This window comes from Helianthus annuus, chromosome 13 (assembly GCF_002127325.2).
Source record: "Helianthus annuus cultivar XRQ/B chromosome 13, HanXRQr2.0-SUNRISE, whole genome shotgun sequence".
In the NCBI taxonomy this organism is placed as follows: Eukaryota; Viridiplantae; Streptophyta; class Magnoliopsida; order Asterales; family Asteraceae; genus Helianthus; species Helianthus annuus.
Window position 1 is genome coordinate 157,930,805 of NC_035445.2, and position 11,330 is coordinate 157,942,134.

Consider the following 11,330-nt stretch of genomic DNA (forward strand, 5'->3'; position numbering starts at 1 on the left):
TTATTAGGAGCCGCGACCTTATTCCAACCAACCCAATGCATTTTCCTTTCTTCCACGTTCCCCCCCCCCACAAAAAAAAACTTTTTATGAGCTTCTCTGAGTCTTCTATTACTTTCTTAGGAGCCTTATACAGAGAAAAATAATAAGTGGGAAGACTTTCTAAAACTGATTTGATGAGAACCACCCGGCCACCAATCGACAAGGAAGAAGCTTTCCACTTGGACAACCGTTTCTTAAACATTTCAACCACCATAGCCCAATTAGAAATCCAGTTCATATTTGCTCCAACCTACCTTGATCCCTAAATACAAGAACGGAATGGATCCAGACTTGCAACCCAACCTAGTTGCCATACTCTCCAACTCATCAACCCCAACCCCAACCCCAACCCCGACCCCCACACCGAATAGGCTAGACTTGTGCAAATTTATCTTTAAGCCCGAGCATAGATGAAAAACCCGTAAAAGTCTAACTACCACTTTAATGTTGTCCTCCGACCATTCCCCTATTAACATAGCGTCATCCGCATATAGTAAATGAGATAAAGACAAACCTTTATTCGACATTTTAACATCTCGAAAAACCCCCAACTCTGCGGCTTTAGAAAACATACTCGACAACGCCTCTATAACCACAAATGAACAAGAACGGAGAGATGGGGTCTCCTTGACGCAAGCCTTTTTTACAGTCGAACTCATACGTAGAGACTCGTTAACCAACACGGACGATCTCGCCGAGCTCAATACACCACGAATCCACGAGCACGACCTATCCGGAAAATTCATTTGCCTCAATAAATCCAACAAAAAGCCCCAATTTACATTGTCATGGGCTTTCTCAAGTCAATTTTTAGCATAAAGATCTTCTTCCCATTCTTCCTCGCCCATGTCATCACTTCATTAATAATAAGAGGTCCGTCTAATATGTACCGACCACTTAAAAACGCCGATTGTGTTTCTGAAGTTACTTTTCCAAGAACCCTCCTCATCCGATTAGCCAAAATCTTAGAAATGACTATACTTATTACACCAATCAAATTAATCGGCCTATACTCCACCTGATTCACTAGGCCTTGAATCTTTGGTATCAAAGTAATAAAAGATGAGCCCACGCCTTTACTGGTAGTACCTTCATTGTAAAAGTGCTGCATAACATCTTTAAAATCATTAGCAAACATGGACCAAAAGAATTTAATAAATTTAAAAGGCAAATTGGAAATAAATAATCGCACCTAACTCAATTTGGCCGATAATAATCCCAAATCAGTTATTGGCCGATAATAATCCGAACTGGTCAATTTTTTTTTTGTAAAATAGTCCGCCGTTAAAATAGCTTAACGAAGTTAAGTTTTTTTTTCGAATTACAAACTGATGTTTTAGGCTTTCGATCAGAACGAGGATATGAGTCGATTGATGTAAAACTTAACTCGAAATACTGCCCCAACCCACGAAAATGGTGCTTCAATTCGGGTGTTTAAACTTCCAATTAACAAAAATCAAGTCATTTCAAGCACAATTTTTAGGTAAGTTTTACATCAATCGACTCGTATCCTCGTTCTGATCAAAAGCCTTAAAACATCGGTTTGTAATTCAGAAAAAAACTTAACTCCGTTAAGCTATTTTAATGGCGGACTATTTTACAAAAAAAAAAAAAAATTGACCAGTTCGGATTATTATCATCCAATAACTGACTTGGGATTATTATCGGCCAAATTGAGTTAGGTGGGATTATTTATTTCCAATTCGCCAATTTAGAATTAAACCCGTCTGGCCCGGGAGCTTTGTCATCCCCACAACCAAAAACTGCTTCTTTGATCTCCTCATCCGAAAAAGAATCTATTAACATCACCCCCTCTTCGTCAGATAACCTGCCTAATTTTTGGCATACAAGTTTCAGCCAAACTTTCCATCTTTCAACAAAACGATTGCGGAAGTAATTATACACTTCTTTTTTAACTTTGACAGGTTTAGACACCCAAACTCCATTAATCTTCAGCCCCATAATACTATTAACCGCCTTTCTTTTATTGATAGCACCATGGAAATACTTAGTATTCTCGTCTCCCAACCCTGCCCATTTGTTCCTCGCTGGCTGCCTGAGATCTAATCTTTTAAATCTATCCAACTCGAGCAACCTCTTCTTACTTTCTACCCATATCCAATTCTCCTCCTTAGAAAGGTTCCTGTCGTCTAAGATCTGTTCCAACTCCTCAATTTCGTTTCTATTAATGACTTCGTCTTCATTTTCCACCATCTTAACCTCATCTTTCGAAGTATTGATAGCCTGCCTTAATTTCCTGAACTTGCTCATAAGCCTGACATCCGGAGCTCCAAACCCCTCAAACTCCTCCAAAGTTTTGGATACTAGATTCCGAAAAGAAACCCGTTCCAACCAAGAATTAAAAAACTTAAAAGGTTTGGGACCATAATTCCTTGATTGTAGAACCAAAACCAATGGGTTGTGATCCGATAAACCCTTCGGTAAAGCCCTATACTCAGCCGATGGCCAATTATTAAAAAAAAAAACCCTGACACCAACACTCTGTCTATGTCTATCTGACTCAATTTGTTGCCAGCCACAAACGTAAACCTACTACCTTTCAACGCATATTCATGAAGTATAACATCGTTAATAAAACTATTAAAATCATTTGCAGCAAGAGAATTAAACATGGAATTTCTCATATCAGTCACCACCCTCACCCTGACCGAATTAAAATCTCCAGCCACTACCCACAACCCTTGAAATCTGCTGATCAATTCCCCAATTTTACCCCACAGAATCCATTTCTCAACAACGTTCTGAGGCCCATAAACGTTGAGAACATTCACTTCAGACCCGTCTCCTTTTAGAAAGCCTCTAGACAATAGAAAATTCCTATCCCAAACCGTCTCAGTTATGTCAAAAACCTTCTTGTCCCACAAATTTATCAAACCCCCAGACCTTCCTGAAGCATCTACATGGTCTTCTAAAAATTCAGAATTCCCCCAAAAATCCACCAGGTTGATCCCATTAACATAACTACACTGAGTTTCTTGAAGAAGCAAAAATTCAATTTCATTCACCCTTTTACACTCCCTAACCCAACTCCCTTTACCTCCCACCCCCAAACCCCTTATGTTAAGAGTCATAAGATTCATAAAATACCTTTTTGAAAACCTTCTTCATGGATTAGATCCTTCAAATTTTCCAAAAAAGAACCCAGATTAGAAGCACCAACAACCACCCCAAATCCACTGTTTCTTTCAATTCGATTTGGTCTCTCCCTTTGTAATTAACTCCATTCCCATTTAGCTCTATATTCGCGATCCAACCTGGATTTTCCCCCACCTCATTGACTTCCGTTATAGCATTCACATCCATTCCATCATTTTTTTCACCCTAAATTACACTAAAAAACACTACATCTTCTCTCTCCTTTTCAATTAAATAAAATTATTTTATAACGAGTAAACTGCCAAAATGGTCCCTGAAGTTCGGTCACTTTTGCCGCTTTAGTCCAAAACTCAAACCTTTTGAATCTGGGTCCCCGTGGTTTCAATTTTGTTGCCATTTTCATCCGAAATCAAAATCTTGTCAGATTTTTTAGTTAACATCCAGCTTTTTTTGTCTTTTTTCTCCCTTTTAATGAAGGGCAAAATGGTCAGATCTTTCTAATTTGTTATAATAAAACGTTAAAAGACCATTTTCCCCTTCATTAAAATAGAGGAAACAGACAAAAAAGATGGATGTTAACTGAAAAATCTGACTAGATTTTGATTTTGGATGAAAACAGCAACAAAATTGAAACTACGGGGACCCAGATTCAAAAAGTTTGAGTTATGGACTAAAGTGGCAAAAGTGACCAAACCTCAGGGACCATTTTGGCGGTTTACTCTTTTATACCTTTATCATTATATTTTTTCTCTCCTCCACTCACAACCACTTTCAAAATATATTAAAAAGAGTTAATAGTCAAAATGGTCCCTGAGGTTTGCTCACTTTTGCCACTTTAGTCCAAAATCCAAAATTTTTAAATCTGGGTCCCTGAGGTTTGCATTTTGTTGCCATTTTAGTCCAAAATCCAAAAACCACCTATTTTGACTGTTGCAACCAGCCTATTTTGTCCTTTTGCACAGGGGTATTTTGGTCATTTTTACAAAGTTATTATAACAAAACCCAGAAAACTCTCTCTCAAAGCAAATCAAGATCTCTACCCAGACAACTCACTCTATTCTCTCTCTCTATAGCACCACCACCACCACCACCGCCACCTCCTCCTCCTCTTCTCTTATCAGATCATCTTCACCGGCCAGATTCCGATCAACATCTCCGGCACCGGCAACACCTAACAAAAACATGCTCACAAGGTCACACATCCTCTCTAATCCTCCAAACCCTAGAAGGCGGATCCATTTGCTTAATCTGCCTATCAAATCTCATCTCAAACCCTAATTCTCCAACCGTTTTCCGGCAACAATCCGCCGACGGCAGCGGAGCATCACGGTAAAAACCCCCTTCACAATTTTTCTGTTATTTCTGAGATTGTCGATGATGATGTTGATGATGGTCTCAACGGTGGACGACGGTGGTTCATATCCCCTGATTCACCATAAGTTCATATCCCCTGCATTTGATTTTTGCGTTTGATTTTTGCATTTTGAACATGATGGGGTTTTGAACAGGGAGGGGCCGGAGGGGAAGTGGGTGCGGAGGGAGAGGGAGAGGGTGTCGGAAGACGGAGAGGGGTAGTGGTGGGTGGCGGAGAAGCCGGAGAGGAAGGGGATTCCGAAAATGGCAATGGGGATTTTGGCTTTGAAGTGGATAGGGTTATGGGTTTGGTCTTCGAGTTTTACAGATGATGAATCAGAGGATCGATTAATAGCTTTCAAAATAATTGTTGTTGTTGTTGTTCATTGAATGAATAAAGATCTGAATCAAAACCAAAAGTTGTGGTGGTGGAGTCTGGATCGGGTGGTGTTATAGAGAAAGAGAAGAGAGAGAGTCAGATGTTTGTTTATATATATATAGAGAGAGAGAGTGCAGAGACTTTAGAGAGGGAGAGAGATGTGTTTTGAGGTTTTTTTATTTTTATTTGTTATAATAACTTATAAAATGACCAAATTGCCCCTGCACAAAAGGACAAAACAATCAGGTTTCAACAGTCAAAATAGATGGTTTTTGGATTTTGGACTAAAATGGCAACAAAATGCAAACCTCAGGGACTCAGATTTAAAAATTTTTGATTTTGGACTAAAGTGGCAAAAGTGAGCAAACCTCAGGGACCATTTTGGCTATATACAGATGAACAGTGTCCACTCAAATATACAAATGAACAGTAACAATTTCTCTCTTCTCCACCCACAACCACTTTTTGTACGCTTTACATATAAAAACTACACTCACAGATTTTAGTGGGTTGGATGTGAATGCTCTTAGATCCTCATTCCTCACTTGTCTATTCAAGTCAGGCGTTTGAAAGATACCCACTTCATAGGGGTGTTCAAAAAACTTGTGGCTCGCAGCTCGCTCGAAAAAAGTTTCAAGAAAGCTCAGGTCGAAATTGGCTCGGTTGTAAACGAGCCAGCTCGGCTCGGCTTGGTTTGTAAACGAGTCTAGCTCGAGCTAGGCCTTGCTCGACTCGTGAGCTCGTGAGCTGACTCGATAAGGTTTACATCCTAAATTTTTTTGTCCCATATCACTTAGAAAGCAAAACTAAGAGAGTATCTCCCCTATAAAAGAAGGTAACGATAATGTACAAAGTGAATTAACTATTTATACTTGCATATTTAGCTATATGGTTAAATTAAATGGCAATTATGGCCCTTAGTCTATGAAGAAATTCATTTTTAAGAGCCTTTTAAGGAGTAAATTTTATGGTTCTTTGTTAGTTCGAGCTAGATCGAGCCGAGCCGAGCTAGCTCGAATTCTAATAGAGTCGAGCTCGAGCCTAAAATCTAAGCTCGATTTGAAATTCGAGCTCAAGCCGAGCCAGCTCGAATCAAGTTTGAGCCAAGCTCGAGCTGGTTCTAGCTCGGCTCGGCTCGACTCGGCTCGTTTACAGCCCTACCACTACATCCTCACCGTTGATCTCAACATTAATGTTCTGGGCCTGACCACTTTTTATACCCAATATTGAATTAAGTCCAAGTGAATCATAGTCCATATCCTCCCTTGGTCTTTTTTTGGGCCTGCCTTGGTCCATAGGAGAAACAGAGGCCCGATTCGATTTTTCTCTAACTTTGATATTTTGCATTCTTGCTTTTTTTTTTTTTTTTTTTAAATGGCAATGCTTGCTTCTTACTTCTTTTTAGCAAAATTAAATTAACAAAAGAATATATTGGTGGTTAAGTAAAAGGTCAAAGCTGAAGGGGATAACTTTTGAAGAATGGAATAATTTTGATATAAACCTTCGCCTGTAATGCTGCTGTTGTTTGGTTTAATGTTTGGTGTTGTAGTATTTATGTTTCCGTTTCATGCTTTCACCATGCTAAGAGAGCTTTGTACTTGAAATGGTTTGTTTTCAATAATATGTTTGGTAAGCAGTGGTTTGTTTTATAATATGTGTGGTTTAGCTGGTAAAAACCAAAAAAGTCAAACAAAAGGGGCTTTACAAGAATCGAACATGGCCATGATGATTATCAAACAAGGCAGGAAACCACCATGCTAAACTTGAATTTCTATATAAAAGATTCTTCAAAACGTATATATATATAAAACATATATTTTTTGTTTTTTAGTTTAGTGCCCCGGTAAAAACGGGCCTCAGCTGGGGGTGCGGCTCGCCCACCCCTAGGGCCGGCCCTATAAATAAATTTTAACCATATATTGTTTTTCAGTTATAACTTTTTAGACGCAATGTAGTATAAAATTTCAAGTATGTTGTTGTAACATGCTTATCCAAGTATGTTGCATCTAGATATAAATTTTACTTAAATCAAACTATGAATAATCATGTATAAGTGATTGAAGCACAAGCGAACATGTCATCAAAGTTACGTCGCCTTTAACTTTTTTTTTATAAAGTGACGTCTCTTTTTGTTATTTTAGCAATATAATATAACGTTTTCAAAATTTTGAATATACGTAGACATGTTTATTTTTCTCTATGATTGGACAAAAGTTATCATGGAATGAATCAATATAGTTTTTCTTGTTCTATTCCATGAAGTGAAAACTTATACCATCTGAACAACATTCGTACCATTACCGTATTCCTTTTAATGGTATTCTCGACGGGCAAAACAACATAAGTGCGTTAACGGTCTCATAACAAATCGAACCGATATTGGCGTCAATATCCCTTTTAACATATTTCTTTTCTTCGCTATACTGCGTGGAAGCCGTTATAAAAATTAAACTTGATCATTTCCAAAAAAAAGTCACCTTTAAAAAAAATGTTTTATTTTTAAAATCCGAACAACTTCAGCATGTGTTTATGTACAAAATCTTTTAACAAATTATGTAAAACTAGCAATAACACTCGCGTGCGTTGCGGCGCGGTACATCGCAAACATCAAATGGATTAGTCCAAACGTTATGTGATGCGTTAGCCATACAAAAACACGCGTTTCGACGTATCTGATTGAACTCAACGTAACCTATATAAGCATTGTAATTGGATCAAACATAAAGTAAATCAAATATACCATACATTCATAACGTATTATATGTGACCTGATTCATATATAGAAAATGTAGCGGGTATAACGGAAAAGATGATACGTATAACCAAAAGAGATGAATTAGAGCTTTAGTATAAATGGAAAAAAAGAAAACCACAATTTGACTCTACTCGGTTACAAACAAAATTTACAAAACATCACCTAACTCGTTTCCCAAAAAAAAAATTACGTCGAAACATATACCAACTCAAATTAAACCGAAACTTACATAAAATATGCACATAAAAATGTTTTTTTAAACGAAAATGTATTATATTTGATCCGACTCGTTTTCAGAAAAAGTTTATGTCGACATGCAGAGCATATCGAATTAATACCGACACGTACATAATAATATCCACGTGAAAAAAAAAATAGTTTTTCTTAAGTAGAGGAGGTATAACGGTAAAGTCAAAACAAATTATTAGTACAAAACTTAATAGGTCAATAACGTTTGTAAAATTGTGGTAAGTAGCACTAATGCCAAACCATTGCCAGCGAACACCAACATCAGAAGAGCTTGTAAAAATAAAATAAATAAAAGGGTAAAAAATAACACCGAACAAAAACATACGTAATATTGTTGAACCACGCACGCCCGTTGCGGCGTGTTAATGCGATGAAATTAGACAAAAATGTAAAACGTATAACAGAATAACAGAATAACTAAGTTGATCTAAGATTTGCGCGTTGCGACGAACTTGTCAAACGGATTAAAATAGATGCGTTGCGATTGACCTGTCAAACGGGAAAAACAGACAAAAAAACGTTGAACCTCACATGCACGTTGCTGCGTGTTGACTCGCAAAATTTAGAACGAAGTGTTAAATGAAAAACTTGTGAAAACTGAAAAGTATTGGGGACCAAAGTTGAAAATTAAAAAGTGTTGAGGTTAAATTGACTAGTTGAAAAGCTTAGGGTTAAAACTAAAAAGGTCAAAGGGGTTAAAAGTGAAAAATGCAAAAAAATTTTGAAAAACTCTCCATCCATATGTTACAACCATATAAAATAACTAATTGTTGTTAATTTATAGTTTTTAAATAAGGTATTTACCAGTAAAACATATTATTTTTTAATTTCTCATTTTTGTGACAATTTAACGAATCCAATCATATACAATCAGAGAACTCATATCTTCTAAAATATTTATTTACATATAAAGAAAACTAAAGAACATAATGTTTAAATGAGTTGGAAGTTAGAACCTTTTGTGTTACTCAAATAGTGCCCCATATCCCTGAGCTAATCTTATTAAAAAAATCAGATACAACAATATGTTATTATTTTTTAATTAGTATAATCCCAATTAGTCAAGTTAACACCACGAAAATATACACATCTATTTCTATTATATATATATATATAATAAACGAAAATAATTTAGGACATGTGTCGCAATACTAGCGGTAAGACCCGTGTGCAAACACGAGTCGTTTCTTAGAAAACCATGCATAACAAATATAAATGATGAGTATAGTTATATTTATATAGACTTATAAATAAAATAAATAAATAAGTCAGTCGGTAAATACTTAAATTTTAAAGTATAAAAACTTAAAATTTAGATTGTGCCGAGTCTTGTTTTTCTTCCATAAATGTCTGAAGAACTATTTTGATGATGTATTCTTCTTGAGCCTTGTCTTCTTTTGTTAATTCATCCATCTGCTTTTCTTTCCTTCTTTGATAAAGGATGCTAGCATGTGGAGCAGTGGGTCTTCTGATTGGCAATTTTTGTTGTTTGACTGGAACCACTACTTCCGGATAATCATGCTTTTTAGGAGCAGTAGGATCTATCTTCCTTAACTCTTCCAACTTTTTGTAGGTAGCTAACACCTTTTCTTCTCTCCACCTTGTAACCTGGCCTTGACCCATAATCAGCAGTTATCAGCTTTTCTTTCATTCTTTTCAGTTTCAAGGTCTTTTCTGGTACATTTTTCTTGTAATTGGCCCAAACTGGAGGAGTTTGCTTTACCTTGTCTTGAATCATCTTTTGAATTCTGGTTGTCTCCTCTTGCAGTTCACTGATGATCCATTCTTTGTATTGATACTTTTCTGCCATGTACTTCTTGTATGTCATTATGTATTCAAGATAGTCATTTCTCATGCTTTCATCATCTTTTTCTGATAATTTCTGACAAAGGACTTTTGAGAACTGCTTCCATGACATTTCTGACCATTTGAAGTTGAACTTCATGCTGTTGATCTGCATATTGTCTTTGTTTGTGAAACAGAGGTTGAAACAGATGCCATAGCTCAGCAGCGGATAGAGCAGATGTTGTAGATGGTGCAGCAGTGGGTGTAGCCTTTTGAGCTTGTAACATCTATTGCAGCTTAGTTTTGATTTCTGCAACAGATGTATCAAGTTTATCAACCCTCTCCGTTAATTCTTTGTAGTTTAAACCATCACCCAAGTTAATGGGATCATCTGATTTCCCACCAGTGGTGGTTGTATCAGTGGTTGACTTAGGAAAAGTTTCCCAAAAATCATCCACTGATGCCCCTTGTTCTCGGTACTGGGGACTTCTTTCTTCTGCAGAGCTTACCATTTTAAGGTCACCAGTGTATAATGGAAACACACCAGTGGACACTATGCTTCCCAAAGAAGAAATTGCCTTCAAAGGAGTCTCACTAATGAAACTACTGTCCAGGTGTAAACTAGTGGGTTCAACACCTGTAGTAGCTGCTCCACTAGAACTACTGACAGGAATTACTTGTAATTCCTGCAGTGTAGCCTCCTCAACTGTTGGTGGGTTAGCAGAGATAGAGACACCAGACTCAGTCACTTGTTGTGGTATATTCTCAATGACAGGTGATTGAGAAGAACTGATTTTTATCTGAGCTATATCAAGTGCATCCAACAGAGGTATCATTGATTGTGGTGTCCCTGTTGATACAACCTGATCCTTTTGAGAGGATACAAGAGGAGTTTTAGGCTCAGGTTGAGATCTTTATTCCATCTGCTGTGAGGAAGTAGCAGCAGTGGTTTCAGGTGGCTTTTGTGTTGTCATAAGTGTTACCTCTGGGATCTCGTCTTCCAGAGTCACCTTTTTGGTGGGTTTGGGGGGCTTTTGGATAGTTTTCTTTTTGGTCTTTTTGGTGATTTTTGGTGTGGGTTTCACAGATGGGGTTGTGCTTCTGTGATCATCACGAGCAGTGGGCTCAACAGCAGGGGCCTGAGGAGCAGTTGTTGCTGCTAAATTCTGCTCAGGTACCTCTGTTTGGGTTTTTGAAGGTTTTGACAGCCTTGTAAATGTTTCAGAAGTTAGACTGCTATTTGAATAAGATTTCCTTGGATAAGCACATGTGCATTATCCTTTGAAAATTTCTTTTGAAGATAAAAACTTCAAAACCTTCGTAACAATAAAAATGATTTTTTATTAACATTCTTAACCATATCATTGAAAATCTCCTGAGAGTAGTTAAAATTTTCTTCAACCATGATAGCATAGCCCAGGTATTGGATTTTCAACAGTATTTCATTAAAAGCTGTTGTTTTATTTGACACACACATCAGGAGGGTATGGAATAAAAACGTCGGAGCAAGTGGAAAACTGCCCTTTTGTAAAGTATCATTTTTCATTTCTTCTTCATACCCTCTCTCTATGAAATCAGTTTGGTGCTCTGTTTTTGGGAAAGAGCTTTTACCTGTAAGATCATTGATTTCAAAAACCTTTGAAATGGTTTGAG

At 37.1% G+C, this 11,330-nt stretch overlaps 2 protein-coding genes across 2 annotated transcripts; both read right to left on the reverse strand.

Moving 5' to 3' along the window:
• Positions 1–260: 260 nt before the first annotated feature.
• LOC118485907 lies at positions 261–785 on the reverse strand. Its single transcript, XM_035982424.1, has one exon. The coding sequence runs from the start codon at positions 783–785 to the stop codon at positions 261–263; it is 525 nt and encodes a 174-aa protein (XP_035838317.1).
• Positions 786–1,731: 946 nt separating this feature from the next.
• LOC118485908 lies at positions 1,732–3,131 on the reverse strand. The gene is made up of 2 exons (XM_035982425.1): positions 2,597–3,131; positions 1,732–2,363 (listed from the first exon to the last, which is right to left on the reverse strand). The coding sequence occupies exons 1-2, from the start codon at positions 3,129–3,131 to the stop codon at positions 1,732–1,734; spliced, it is 1,167 nt and encodes a 388-aa protein (XP_035838318.1).
• Positions 3,132–11,330: the final 8,199 nt, after the last annotated feature.